Source organism: Hyla sarda, chromosome 1, assembly GCF_029499605.1.
Source record: "Hyla sarda isolate aHylSar1 chromosome 1, aHylSar1.hap1, whole genome shotgun sequence".
Lineage (NCBI taxonomy): Eukaryota > Metazoa > Chordata > Amphibia > Anura > Hylidae > Hyla > Hyla sarda.
In genome coordinates this window covers 81989231-82005098 of record NC_079189.1, presented here as the reverse complement: position 1 = coordinate 82005098, position 15868 = coordinate 81989231, and the positions used below count along the sequence as shown (strand labels likewise).

The 15868-nt window shown below is 41.7% G+C and overlaps 1 protein-coding gene across 5 annotated transcripts in view; it reads left to right on the top strand.

The window, feature by feature from the left end:
- RELL1 (RELT like 1) overlaps positions 1-14144 on the top strand; it is a 70494-nt gene extending 56350 nt beyond the window's left edge. For all 5 annotated transcript variants that reach the window (XM_056556462.1, XM_056556496.1, XM_056556487.1 and 2 more), the window contains exons 5-8: positions 1654-1893; positions 6212-6335; positions 10242-10275; positions 14003-14144. In XM_056556462.1, the coding sequence (XP_056412437.1) occupies positions 1654-1893; positions 6212-6335; positions 10242-10265 (388 nt within the window). In that variant the 3' untranslated portion in view covers positions 10266-10275; positions 14003-14144. The remainder of the gene's footprint in view (positions 1-1653; positions 1894-6211; positions 6336-10241; positions 10276-14002) is intronic.
- Positions 14145-15868: the final 1724 nt, after the last annotated feature.

Below are 15868 nucleotides of genomic sequence, written 5' to 3'. Positions count from 1 at the left end.
CCTTAAGGTGTTTCACAGGAATAGCAGCAAAGTGAAGGAGAAAATTTAAAATCTCAATTTTTTTACACTGGCATGTTCTTGTAGACCCAGTTATTGAATTTTTACAAGGGGAAAAATTTTTCTCTTGAGTAAGGAAATACCTCATATGTGTATTTAAAGTGCTCTGTGGGTGCATTAAAGGGCTCAGAAGGGAAGGAGCGACAATGGGATTTTGGGGAGTGAGTTTTTCTGAAATGATGTTTTTTGGGGGGGCATGTCGCATTTAGGAAGCCCCTATGGTGCCAGAACAGAAAAAAATGAACAAAAAACACATGGCATACTATTTTGGAAACTTCGCCCATCAAGGAACGTAACAAGGGGTACAGTGAGCCTTTACACCCCACAGATGTTTGACAAATTTCCGCTAAATATGGATGCGAAAATTTTATTTTGTTCACTAAAATGCTGGTCTTACCCTAAATTTTTCATTTTCACAAGGGGTAATAGGAGAAAAAGCCCCCGAAAATTTGTAACCCCATTTCTTCTAAGTATGAAAATACCCCATATGTGGATGTAAGGTGCTCTGCAAGCGAACTACAATGCTCAGAAGAGAAGGAGCGCCATTGAGCTTTTGGAGAGAGAATTTGGTTGGAATTTATGTTGGGGGCCTTGTGCGTTCACATAGCCCCCTGTGGTGACAGAACAGTTGACCCCCCACATGTGACCCCATTTTGGAAACTACACCCCCCACAGAATTTAATAAGGGGTGCAGTGAGCATTTACACCCCACTGGCATTTGACAGATCTTTGAAACAGTGGGCTGTGCAAATGAAAAATTACATTTTTAATTTTCACTGACCACTGTTCCAAAAATCTGTCAGACATCTGTGGGGCGTAAATGCTCACTGTACCCCTTATGACATTATGTGAGGGGTGTAGATTCCAAAATGGGGTCACATGTGGGGGGTCCACTGTTCTGGCACTATGGGGGCTTTGTAAACACACATAGCCTTCAATTCCAGACACATTCTGTCTCCAAAAGCCCTCTGCTCCTTCTCTTCTGAGCCCTGTAATTCGCCCGCAGCGCACTTTACATCCACATATGGGGTATTTCCATACATAGGGTTTCAAAGTTTGGCAGGCTTTTCTCCTATTTTCCCTTGTGAAAATGAAAAAATGTAGGGTAACACCAGCATTTTAGTGAAAATTAATTTTTTCTTTCATTTTCACACCCAAATTTAACGACAATTTGTCAAACACCTGTGGGGTGTTAAGGCTCACTATATGTCTTGTTACATTCCATGAGGGGTGTAGTTTCCAAACTGGGGTCACACGTGGGTATTTATTGTTATGCGTTTATGTCAGAACCGCTGAAAAATCAGCCATCCCTCTGCAAATCACCAATTTAGACCTCAAATGTACATGGTGCGCTCTCACTTCTGAGCCATGTCCTTAACGGGTTAAAATAGTTATTTAATGAAAAGTTGCTACTACATTTAATGTTTAACTATTACCTGATTCTGGCCCCCATGCCCTGTCATTGCTTATCCCATTGGCATTGCTTCCCCTATGTATAATCTGTAATGGATTTCCATTGTGTGTTTCTCACTGGTCTTACAAAGAAGTGGAGTGAAGTCTTCTACTTTTAATGCCTATTATCTCATTTCCTTCTAGCCCAACAACTCCAAACACTCCTGTGACTCCTACATCTCCACTTAGTCCAACCTCTCCAGGTGGAACACCATCTAAGCACTCTTGTCGTGGGCACCATCTCCACACTATCGGAGGAGTCGCTGACAGAAACGTGTGCAGTCGATGTAGCAACAAACGCTGGAACTTAATCAGAGTATCACCGAAACATAAAGAACCAAGGAAGCCCAAACATGGAGCTGTGACAGTCCTTGCAGTAGGAAGGTAATGTAACCATAAGAAGTATCACCATGTGCTGTGTTAGGTTAGGGCTAGGTATGTACAAGCCTATGGAAATATAGCAAATGTTTTCTTTCACTAACTGCAAACTTATTCTTAAAATATTAAAAGGAAGTGGTCTGGAGAACATGTGGCCTGAGACTTCTGTTGGAATGGAGTGGCGACAACGTGTGCCACTGAAATCTGTTAGGACAAGGAGACACATGGTACATTTTTGTATATGTCTGTTGTTCCAAAACATATTCTCTCATGCAAAGTCCATAAGAGGCATTCACAAGTCCCTGAAGTGCTAAGAACTGGAACTACTCTTCTCTCCTCCTCCCTGTCCCTGCTGGATTGACAGTCAGCTGGAAGCTGAGCCCTGTTTAAAATAAAATCTCATTCCTGCGCAGGTGAGAGATTTGGAAACAGGGCTCGGCTTCCAGCTGCCTGAAAATCCAGCAGGGACGGGGACCAGTGTTCATTTTGTCGATTGATTTGGGAACAGATCCCGTCAAAACCTTTTTATGTTTGTATTCAATATTTAATTCTTAATACTAATAGGTAATAACAGGTTAATAGTTAATTCAGGAATACTTCACAATAACTTTGCTTTATTTAAAGGGGTATTCCGCCCCTAGACATCTTATCCCCTATCCAAAGGATAGGGGATAAGATGTCAGATCGCCGCGGTCCCGCTGCTGGGGATCCCTGGGATCCCCGCTGCGGCACCGCGCTATCATTACAGCACAGAGCAAGTTAGCTCTGCACGTAATGATGGGCGGTACAGGGGCCGGAGCATCGTTATGTCACGGCTCCGCCCCTCGTGATGTCACGGCCCGCCCCTTTCAATACAAGTCTATGGGAGGGGGCGTGGCGGTCATCACGCCCCCTCCCATAGACTTGCATTAAGGGGACGGGCAGTGATGTCACGAGGGGCGGAGCCATGACATCACGCTGCTCCGTCCCCCGTATCGCCCGTCATTACGCACAGAGCGAACTCGCTCTGTGCTGCAATGATAGCGCGGTGCCGCAGCGGGGATCCCGGGGGTCCCCAGCAGCGGGACCGCGGCGATCTGACATCTTATCCCCTATCCTTTGGATAGGGGATAAGATGTCTAGGGGCGGAGTACCCCTTTAACCCCTTAAGGACGCAGGACGTAAATGTACGTCCTGGTGAGGTGGTACTTAACGCACCAGGACGTACATTTACGTCCTAAGCATAACCGCGGGCATCGGAGCGATGCCCGTGTCATGCGCGGCTGATCCCGGCTGCTGATAGCAGCCAGGGACCCGCCGGCAATGGCCGACGCCCGCGATCTCGCGGGCGTCCGCCATTAACCCCTCAGGTGCCGGGATCAATACAGATCCCGGCATCTGCGGCAGTTCGCGATTTAAATGAACGATCGGATCGCCCGCAGCGCTGCTGCGGGGATCCGATCATTCATAACGCCGCACGGAGGTCCCCTCTCCATCCTCCGTGCGGCTCCCGGCGTCTCCTGCTCTGGTCTGTGATCGAGCAGACCAGAGCAGAAGATGACCGATAATACTGATCTGTTCTATGTCCTATACATAGAACAGATCAGTATTAGCAATCATGGTATTGCTATGAATAGTCCCCTATGGGGACTATTCAAGTGTAAAAAAAAAATGTAAAAAAATGTAAAAGTAAAAAAAAAAGTGAAAAATCCCCTCCCCCAATAAAAAAGTAAAACGTCGTTTTTTTCCTATTTTACCCCCAAAAAGCGTAAAAAACATTTTTTATAGACATATTTGGTATCGCTGCGTGTGTAAATGTCCGAACTATTAAAATAAAATGTTAATGATCCCGTACGGTGAACAGCGTGAACGAAAAAAATTAAAAAAAGTCCAAAATTCCTTCTTTTTTAATACATTTTATTTAAAAAAAATTATAAAAAATATATTAAAAGTTTTTTATATGCAAATGTGGTATCAAAAAAAAGTACAGATCATGGCGCAAAAAATGAGCCCCCAAACTGCCACTTATACGGAAAAATAAAAAAGTTAGAGGTCATCAAAATAAAGGGATTATAAACGTACTAATTTGGTTAAAAAGTTTGTGATTTTTTTTAAGCGCAACAATAATATAAAAGTATATAATAATGGGTATCATTTTAATCGTATTGACCCTCAGAATAAAGAACACATGTCATTTTTACCATAAATTGTACGGCGTGAAAACAAAACCTTCCAAAATTAGCAAAATTGCGTTTTTCGTTTTAATTTCCCCACAAAAATAGTGTTTTTTGGTTGCGCCATACATTTTATGATATAATGAGTGATGTCATTACAAAGCACAACTGGTCGCGCAATAAACAAGCCCTCATACTAGTCTGTGGATGAAAATATAAAAGAGTTATGATTTTTATAAGGCGAGGAGGAAAAAATGAAAACGTAAAAATTAAATTGTCTGAGTCCTTAAGGCCAAAATGGGCTGAGTCCTTAAGGGGTTAAGCATTTCTCTAAATTACACTCTGACTAAACCATTCCATCATACGTTTACAGTAGATTTTAGTTGACTAAAATCTTATGACATTTAATAGACTGAAACAATTCAGGTGACTAAAACTAAATGTTTTTATAGTCAACAGACTGTAACTAAAACTAAATCAATATTTTCTGTCTAAATTAACACTGGAGACGTTTGAGCTCTCAGCTCTTCAGGCGCTTGGGAACTCCTATTTGACACTTTGCACCAGAGAATTAAAGAATTTTCTACATTATGGAAGCACAAAAACATATATGAAAGGTACCATGTGTCTCCTTGCCCTAATAACTATATATCCGTGTCAGCAGTTTGCAACGTGAATAATTGCAGCTGACAGATTGCCTGTAAGTTTGTCATTGTCAGGTAATGCATTCATATGGAGCAGTCTTTAGCGAACGCCCATATTGACGCTTAGTGCATAGTAAGGACAAGGAGGGTTAGCGATACTCAGAGATCATTATTCTGTATCCTATTCCAACATGCTTACCTCTGACTCAAGCTCCTTGCCATGCATGTTGGTTTCCACTAGATGGCAGTTGTTGATGGTGAATCCTTATGACAGTGTTGCCCAACCAGGGTGCCTCCAGCTGTTGCAAAACTACAACTCCCAGCATGCCCGGACAGCCAAAGGCTGTCGGGCATGCTGTGAGTTGTAGTTTTGCAACAGCTGGAGGCGCCCTGGTTGGGAAACACTGCCTTATGACCACAAGGATCCACGTGCAGTAAGCATCCTCTAGGGGAAACCTGTTATAACATATTTTCACATCTGGTCTAACTTTACTTAAAGGGGTACTCCCGTGGAAACCTTTTTTTTTATTTATTTATTTATTTATTTTTTTTAAATCAACCGGTGCCAGAAAGTTAAACAGATTTGTAAATCACTTCTATTAAAAAATCTTAATCCTTCCAGTACTTTTTAGGGGATGTATACTAAAAAGAAAACAAAAAAAGAAATGTATTTCCTCTGATGTCATGACCACAGTGCTCTCTACTGACCTCTGCTGTCCATTTTATGAACTTTCCAGAGCTGGAGAAAATCCCTATAGCAAACATATGCTGCTCTGGACAGTTCCTAAAATGGACAGCAGAGGTCCGCAGAGAGCACTGTGGACATGACATCAGAGGAAATGCATTTCTTTTTTGGATTTCTCTTTAGTGTACAGCCCCTAAAAAGTACTGGAAGTGATTTACAAATCTGTTTAACTTTCTGGCACCAGTTGATTTAAAAAATAAAATAAAAATTTTCCATGGGAGTACCCCTTTAAATAATTTACTGTTATATAATAAGCAAAGCAATTATCATGTTAAGTACGTTACAGATATATATATATTTTTTTGTATTACTGTATATATTGCAGGTCTAGACTAATTCCAGGTTTTGTCCAAATCATCATCAATGATGTCAGATCAAAGATAAATTCAGACAATGTGTTCAAATCAGTTTTCCCAACTGTCCAGCCTGGGAGTTATGGTTTTGCAACAGCTGAAGGCACCCTGTTTGGGAAACACTGATCCACACATATAAACATCATTCTGAGTTGTACAATAGGGCATGCTATTACTCTATCTGTGTGCCTGTGGCTATCTTGGCATGTTGTAGTTTTGCAACAGCTGGAGGCACCCTGGTTGGGAAACTCTGGTTCAGAGGTTTAGATGTACATGTTCTGTGTTGCCTGTAAACAAATGTATGCTCTGCTGCATTGTGCTGAGCTGGCCAGTCCGTGTTGGTGAACTCTAGCTGTGTGTAATTAGCCCTGTTTATTCATATATGTTTTTTTATGCTAAATCTATGGTTTCATATCATTGCATTTGCAGGTTCAGAGTCACTAAGGTAGAGTCAAAGTCTAAAGAAAGGAAACGTTTAATGTCAGACGGCACAGAAGTACCTTCTACACCGGTCAGTGTGGACACCCGGCAACGAAGCGGCACAGAGACAGAGGTAGGGAGACTAGGACTGTCACTATGCTCTGGTCAAGAGAAGACCCACAATGTTAAACAAAAAGATAGGTTTTCTATGTAATTCAGTTAGAAGCACCACCCTTATCCTCAGGTTGTGTGTGGTATTACAGCTTAGCATATCAAAGACAAAACACTCGCCATCCAAAATTTTGCTTTATTCAAAGCGGTGTATGAGGAACACCGGCAGGTGCAGCGGGGGAGAAGTCCAGGACAGTCTGTTCCGTGCGATGACGTACTTCCTCTAGCCGGATTCAGCTTCCACCAGCGCTACTACGTCATTTGAGGGTGGTGCGCAGCGGGGCTCCTTGGCAACAGGGAAACAACTTCGGTCATGTGTTCGGGGTCAGAGGTGAAAAGCATGATCTATAAAATAATATACAAATAATTAAAGTTCCCAAAAGAATACAGAAAATGCAGATATAGAACATATTTGAATCATAAAAATGGGGCAACTTCATATCGGTCATTTAGACCCAGTGGACCAGTGGCTTCCAGTCTATCGATCCACTGGGCCTCTCTCTCTGTGCAGCAATAAATGGCGATCTGGAGGATTAGATATATCCAAACTTGAAAAACAAAGTTTGCTGCAATCACCTCCATGGGTCTGATGCATGAAGGCAATAAGTTTGGGGCCCCCTGTGCCAACAAGTACGGAGCGCACAGGCTCACGAAAACATAGATGGCGGTGCAGCTTAGTACCATTGAAGTATACCACACACCACCTGAGGTCAGGTGTGGTGCTGTTTTTTAGAAGAAATTAGCTCTGTTTTTAAATCTAAACTTGAATACAATGGCATATGTTGGCACATGATATCGGACCTGGGCAGTGCTGAACACTTTGAATTCCCTGCAGATAAGACTACTTAAAGTGTATGTTAACCTTTGAACACCGTTCTACACACAGTGACTTTGTGTGTCAATATGTGTATAGAGATTAGACGGACCTAGACAACAGTCCTATTAGTTCAAGTACTGCAATATATTGTTTATACTGATCCTCAGTTACAGCATGTGTTACGTTCATACTCCTTGAAAACAGTCAACAAGCTTGTGAACAGATTCATCCCTATATGCGATACAGTACTCCTCAGTAAGGAAGCAAGTACTAGGAGCTTTCAAGATAAATTCAGTAGAGCATATTTTGTGTCAAATAGTCACTTTTCTTTTAAGAAAAAAATGTGGATAAGCATTATCCAAGCAGAAAGTTGTTTTCACCACACCTCCCCCTATGGGGGCTATAATATTGCAAAAAAAAGTGTAAAAAAAATCATTAACCCTTTGAACTATCCCTTCCCCTAATAAAAGTTTGAATCACCCGGCATTTCCAATAATAAAAAAAAAAACAGTGTAAATAAAAACAAAAATAAACATATGTGGTATCGCCGCGTGCGGAAATGTCCGAATTAAAAAAATATACCGCTAATTAAACCGCACGGTCAATGGCGCATGCGCAAAAAAATTCCAAAGTCCAGAATAACATATTTTTGGTCACTTTTTATATCATGAAAAGATGAATAAAAAGCGATCAAAAAGTCCGATCAATGCAAAAAGGGCACAGAAAAAAACTTCAGATCACGGCGCAAAAAATGAACCCTCATAGCGCCCTGAACACGGAAAAATAAAAAAGTTATAGGGGTCAAAAAATGACAATTTTAAACGTATAAATTTTCCTGCATGTAGTTATGATTTTTTTCTGAAGTACGACAAAATCAAACCTATACAGGTAGGGTATCATTTTAACCGTATGGACCTACAAAATAAAGATAAGGTGTCATTTTTACCGAAAAAATTACTACGTAGAAACGGAAGCCCCCAAAATTTACAAAAAAAATAAGCCATAATACAGATTTTTAGGTGCAAAATTTAAAGAGTTATGATTTTTTAAAGGTAAGGAGGAAAAAACGAAAGAGCAAAAACCGAAAAACACCCGGTCCTTAAGGGGTTAAATAGCCCCAAAATGGGCACCAAAACAAAGGGGAGGAAACGCGTTTCTTACATATCATGAGAAACAATATTATATTCAATTATACAGTACAGGTGCACATAGGTGTACAGCACAGTATGACATTAGAATTATAACATGAATGAAAGATGGATTAGGATTAGCAACAGCAGCAGAGACGTAGTAGACCGGAAGTGGCCCACTGTAGTGTGTGAATAGTAAACAATAGGGGCCGCTGTGCGAAGCCAGGATCGCTGTGTGATGCACTTTGTGATGCACAGCGGTCAGGGGTGTGGGGCTGGTTGCCCAGGACGCCTTGCCATGCAGGGGAGTCACATGACGAGCCCCCGGGCCAATCAGCTATGTACTGAGACGCCAAAAGTATCACACTACGGAGCATATATAAAGTATGAATATGGGGAAAGCAGTGTAATTGGGGCAGTAAGGTATGGATAGTTATTCTATGATGAGCAGGGCCCAAGTTATCTGAAGATATTACTAATAGATAGTCAAAATGTGATTATAATGGCCCCATAATGAGATTGTGATAAGGCTTATATGGAGCAATAGGGAGACAAAAGGTGGTCATAAGGATGCATAAGAATGTAATGATATTAGCACTATAAAGGGAAGGGGGGGGGGGGGGGAGAAGAGACCCCACATAAGAAGTGTAGTAACCTATATGTCCCCAAAATATATGAGTGTAATAAAATCATATTTCAAAGATGTCTGAATAAAAAGATAAAGTTGTAGTGGGTAAATCCAAATTATACAGTGTGTGAAATGCAGTGCATTATAAATAGCAGGGTCACTGATTTATAGGTTGCATTCAATCATTTTGTTTAAACCCCCTGGGGGACAGGGTACAGAGAGTGTGGATCCAGAAATGTTCCCGTCTTCTCAAAGTAGGTTCTACCCACATACTGTCTATTGCAGGGACATTGTAGTAAGTAGACAATATACTGTGACCCACAATTGAGAAATGACCAAATAGAAAAATCTCTCCAGTAACAGTGGAGGAGAATGCATGGTATTTGAGTGATGAGTCGGCAGCTTTTGCAGCGTTGCAATCCGCACCTAAAGCTTCCATTGGTATCCAAGAGCATAGGTGGGTTGGATCGTTGAGGTAAGGGCCTGAGTTTGCTGGGCGCAATCAGGTTCCGTAAAGTGTGTGCCCTCCGAAACATGAGGGAGGGCTTAGGCAGGAGGATGCCACTGACATGTGGCTCTCGCAATAGAACCGACTAATGCTTGGTCAATATTTTCTTGATGTCTTTGTGTTCCCTACTGAAGGTGGTAATATAGTTTGATGAACGGTCTGTAGTGATGGTGAGTTGTTCAGGTTTCGGTTGTAAGTTAGAGTCCTGGCTGAGGGAGAGAGCTCTATAATGGGAGGAGTGGACTAGAGAACGGGGGTAGCCTTTGGCTTTAAAGCGGGCCTGTAACAGTTTTCTGCTTTACGGCTCGCTTCCTCTTACTCCATCCAACACTCCAACACTGAAAGTGTTAAAAAATTGCTATAAAATACTAACACACCTTGAAAAAAAGTAAGTGCACCCCTAATAGATCAAGGTAACCAATGTTCAGATGTACAACAGGCATCTACATCAAAAAAGTAGGGTCACACGGAGCACATTAGAAGCATATTTCGCGCTGCGGATTTGGCGAGGGAAATCCACCACTACGAGCTTTCACACAGGGCTACCCAGCTGCATCTACTATTGGTTGTAGTCTCACACTATTTTTTTGCCAGCTGGCTAATACAGTGTTTCCTAATCAGGATGCCTCCAGCTGTTGGCACTTTGGTTTGGAAACACTGGTCTGAGATATTATATATAACTCTATATAAGAAGGAATCACTTCTTCCTGAGTACGTCAAACATTGTGTGCTTCAAGCCTTGTGATTAAGTGACATAAAACACTATATTTGTGTCTTTATTACAGAATCAAAGCACGGTGGATACCTGAAGAGTGAGGGGTATGTAATGCTTTCTCGTACAGCCTTCAGATGATTCTCTTTTTTGCTTGTAGAGGCAGATTCTGTTTACCTAGTGTTCTATGATATGAAGATCTCGGTTGTTCTCCTTGCTCCTTCTGGAGGTTTATTACACAGTCAACACTGCTCTACCAATCTGATCCAGAATGTTAAAGTGTACCTGCCGCCAACAAAAACTTTTGATATAATGTATATAATGCCATTATATGTATACATAGAAAGACAAAAAGGTACCTGCACTCACCACGAGGAAACAGCAGACCGACTTCTATGGCATCATTATATGTATATTTGTAATATGCATTGATTAAAAAATGTGTATATTTTTGGGTGAAAAAATGCTGTCCCTGTAGCTATTGGCTGTGTGTCTCTATGCTCATTCCAAATACAGGAAGTGAGGGTAGGAGAAACAGGGCTCTGTGCAGGCTCCTAGCTTGTCAATTATCCTGCTGTGTGAGCCGGGGGCATGTCATAGAGCCACAGTGTACAGAGCCCTGCTTGTCCTCAATGTACAGAGCCCTGCTTGTCCAGCCACTCTTCCTGTATTTGGACTGGGGATCGACCGTTTATCGGTTTGGCCGATATTCACAATTCTGGACATTATCGGTATCGGCAATTACCTTGCCGATATGCCGATAATGCGTTGCGAAACGCCACCCCCGTCCCCCGCCCCGACTCCCTGGCCAGAGACCACCGCCAAGATCACCGCCGCCACCGATGCCCCATTGCCTCCCCCATCCCTGGTTTTATAATTACCTGTTCCTGGGGTCTGCTCTACTTCTGGCTCCTGCGGCGTCCTGTGCACTGCGCAGCGCAATGACACGTCATGTCCTCAACGCGACGTCACCGTCAGTACGCACAGTGACCGATCAGTATGCCGCTGGAGCCAGAAGTAGCACGGACCCCGGGCCCGGGAACAGGTAATTATAAAACCGGGGATGAGGGAGGCAATGGGGCAGTGGTGGTGGTTGGACTAGGGAGGACCCCAGGACAGGCAGGGGGAGAGAAGTGGGCGGCGGTCTCTGGCCCTACAAAAGCCGATGCAGTTCATTGATTTAAAGCGCCCGCTTTAAATCATTGATCTGCGGGGCCGGGGGAAATAGCTGATGACTTTTACCGGAATATCGGTATAAATTATCGGCTATCGCCTGAAAGGATGCAGATTATCGGTATCGGCCCTAAAAAAAATCGATATCGGTCGATCCCTAATTTGGACTCCTCATAAAGACACACAAACAATAGCTGTAGAGACAAAAATATACACATTTTGTAACCAATGTATATTACAAATATACATATCATGGTATTATCTACATTATATAAATTTTTTTAGTTGACGACAGGTACACTTTAATTTATCTTATAGGGGAACTCTAGTACTTAACTTCTTAACTCCTATGCCCATGATAGGGGGAAAAGTGTCTGATCAGGGGAGGATCCAACTGCTGGATCCCTCTGCGTTTTCCTGCCCGGTGCCCCGGAGTTCAGAACACCAGATTTCCTTGTGCATAGAGCGGTGGTCGACACACCCTCTCTTTGCACCATCTATGGGAGAGCCAGAAATGCACAAGTACTATACTCTTGTATCTCCGGCTCTCCCATAGAGATGGTGTTTCAAGCTCCGTGCCTGAGGGGAGCATGTATCAGACGTTACACATTAAATATTAAGACGGGAGAAGTGAGGGCTCTGCTTGCCAGAGCTTACAGACTATGAGGAATGGGGTTGAGACAAAAGACCGGAGGTGCTTTATTGATACAATCGTCCAGCCATGTTTCATAAACAGGTGAAGTTTCATAAAGGAGAGTGCAAAAGAACATTTTGGGGGTCTCAGTCCAATGTAAATGTTGGGGTGCTACCAAGTTCAAGCACAAATACACAAACCAAAAAGAAAACACTACAACGATGCACACCCAAGTACATGAAAAAAAAAATCACAATATTATTGAGCGACTACAAACATGAATATTAAAACCAAAGGGCTGTACATAGGCCACAAAAAACAGAGGGAATTAGAAACTGGTATCTCTAAGGACTTCCAGAGGAAGTTCCTGAGTTGCCCATAGCAACCAATCAGATCACTTCTTTCATTTTTGAAAAGGCCTCTGCAAAATAAAAGAAGCGATCTGATTGGTTGCTATGGGCAACTCGGGGGATTTTTCCTCTGAACAGGTTTTGATAAATCTCCCCATACGTGTGGAGAAAATATCATTAGAACGCATGAAATAGGCTACACTCACTTGCCAAATAATGCAATAGATGGGGAACTATATGAAATACTGCATACAAAATGACATAATAAATATATTAATCCCATAATAAAGAGCAGTCGCCAGATAAATTCCACATAAAAAATAAACAACACCTATAAGCCGAAATGAATTATCAGTGCTAGGAATAGTAGAAAAATAGGAGGCATAATGGCAAAGTATACCAATATTAGGTCACTATGAATAATGAACAGGTAGGAACAGAGAGGATCCCTGTGAAGAAATAAAGGCACACGAAGTGTCCAGCCAAGACCCCACGCGTTCCGTCACTCACTGTGACTTCCTCAGGAGGGTTAACCAGTCACTAACTCATTGTTTCCCAACCAGGGTGTAGAGATGAGCGAACTTACAGTAAATTCGATTCGCCACGAACTTCTCGGCTCGGCAGTTGATACTTTTCCTTCGTAAATTAGTTCAGCCTTCCGGTGCTCTGGTGGGCTGGAAAAGGTGGATACATTCTTAGGAAAGAGTCTCCTAGGACTGTATCCACCTTTTTCAGCCCACCGGAGCACCGGAAAGATTTCTTTTTGGTATACACCCCCTAAAAAGTACTGGAAGGATTAAGATTTTTTAATAGAAGGGATTTACAAATCTGTTTAACTTTCTGGCACCAGTTGATTTAAAAAAAAAAAAAAAAAAAAAAAAGGTTTCCACGGGAGTACCCCTTTAAAGTTAGACCAGATGTGAAAATATGTTATAACAGGTTTCACCTAGAGGATGCTTACTGCATGTGGATCCTTGAGGTCATAAGGCAGTGTTTCCCAACCAGGGTGCCTCCAGCTGTTGCAAAACTACAACTCACAGCATGCCCGGACAGCCTTTGGCTGTCCGGGCATGCTGGGAGTTGTAGTTTAGCAACAGCTGGAGACACCCTGGTTGGGAAACACTGCACTAACTAATCTGATTGCCTCCGATTATGGCACCGTCTGTGTCTCCACGACCCCTGTAAAATCCTTATACTTGGTTTTGTAACCATGAGTGAATGTTATCCTGTTGCTCGCCATACCGGAGTGTGATTGTAAGAAAGGATTTTCCTTTCCTTGTACATCTTCATCTTATGTCAGCAGAATGTCTGAGCTTCCATCTGTGAAATGAATCGACATGCGTCTACTCTGCTCTGGTTCATCTAACTGGTCCCATAGGCCTCCAGTCGTCTGGCCATTCCGCACATCCCCACTCTCAGGCATAACCATTTACAGCATGTTAATATGACAGCACACAGCCCGGCACTGCCGTCTCAACTAAAGCTGCAGCCTGCGACGCTTCTTAGAATGATTTCACAGGAGGCCCGTAATGTCAGAGTCCCGCATGACTGTGTAATGAAAATGTATAGCACTTTATTTTCTAGTGCATGTGAATGTGGCTCCAGGGGATATGCTTATGTTACATGTGAACGGTGCAGGCAGCGCATTGACTAAATCAAGTCTTGTTTTTCTTGCAGATTTCGATGTGAAGCGATAGCACTCCATTGATGAAGTGGACATTTTAGAAAGTATATTTAAGCAGAGGTGTCCTGGTGCACAGCTTGTGTTTTGAACACGTCGGCCTTCTCTCTTTTTCTTCTTTTTTTTTTTTTTTGTTTTTTTTTTAAGAAATACAAAAATGATAGGGAAAAGGATTTTGTACATTTTTATTAGCAGGGTGCTTCTGTAGAGGAAAGCACATTTTTACATTTGTATATAAAATCTGTATATTAGTAGAACACTACATGTACATATATTAATCCTATCTAGCATGTACTAAAGTCCTGGACTAATACATCATTTTTTATAATAGGTATCATTCACTCAACAGATCCAATTGAGAGGCTTCTCTTTGTGAAATGACTGCAATATTAGGTCTCATTCACATGACATCCTGGGGCTTCACTGCCAGTAAATGTTGGGATACTGTCAAAAAGCTTGTTCAACATATCCCATGGCATACCTATACGCTTTCATGGACCAAACATAGTCTTCTAGTGGTTACTTTTGGTCTACTATACATCAGTAGGCAGACTGCCATGCCTACAAGTATGCTGGCAATAAAGGTGGTACTCCGGTGGAAAACTTATTTTTTTTTAAATCAACTGGTGCCAGAAAGTTAAACATATTTGCAAATGACTTCTATTAAAAAAATCTTAATCCTTCCAGGACTTATTAGCTGCTGAATACTACAGAAGAAATTATTTTCTTTTTGGAACACAGAGCTCTCTGCTGAATCACGAGCACAGTGCTCTCTGCTGACATCTCTCTCCATTTTAAGAACTGTCTAGAGTAGGAGAAAATCCCCTATAGCAAACATATGCTGCTCTGGACAGTTCCTAAAATGGACAGAGATGTCAGCAGAGAGCACTGTGCTCGCGATGTCAGCAGAGAGCTCTGTGTTCCAAAAAGAAAATAATTTCCTCTGTAGTATTCAACAGCTAATAAGTCCTGGAAGGATTAAGATTTTTTAATAGAAGTAATTTACAAATCTGTTTAACTTTCTGGCACCAGTTAATTTAAAAAAACAGAAACAAAAAAAAGTTTACCACCGGTGTACCCCTTTAAACAGACCGAATGTAGTCAATAGTAGGCTTAGTTTGGGGCATTAAACCTATGGACACATATATACATTGGAATACTTTTCTGAAAGTCTACTAGTTTTGGACATCCAGGGTGTGATATGAAGGGGGGCTTTAGACTTTATTTCAGTAACTAAAAAAAACTGTACAGACTAAAGCTGCTGCTTATTGTAAATTATTAATGTAATGTTATGCCATTGGATTACCACCTAGGGCTAGGTTCACGTCTGCTTTGGAGGCTCCATTTAGGGCCTCTGTATAGAATCTATTTTACATCAGTCCACTGCATGCAGGACACCAACGGAGCTTGACAGACCACATTGACTTTAATAGGGTCTGTCAGATTTCTGGTTTATTTGACCGGACCAAAAAAAAACCCTGAAAGGGCCCTCAGATGCAGGTGGTGAACCTAGCCTGGTAAAGAAGCATTGGTAATAAGCCAAAATGTGTAAAAAAAATTTTTTTACCTATACATCTCTGATGGAGTGCTCCAAAATACATGTATTTTGACAACCGTGACTTTTTTTTAAATGTTTTTTCTTTTTACGTTTTTTTCCTTTTAATTTTGTCTGCATGCTAGCTGATAGAATGTAGAATATGAATTGCAATTCACACACATTTTTTATGTTAAGTTAATGTTCATCTTGTCTTGTTTTTTAATTTTTGTTATGCTTTAGACTGGGTTCACAAAGCATAAAATTTGTAACACATTTTATTTTATGTGTGATTATCTCATAAAATACGACTTTTATCACTCCACAA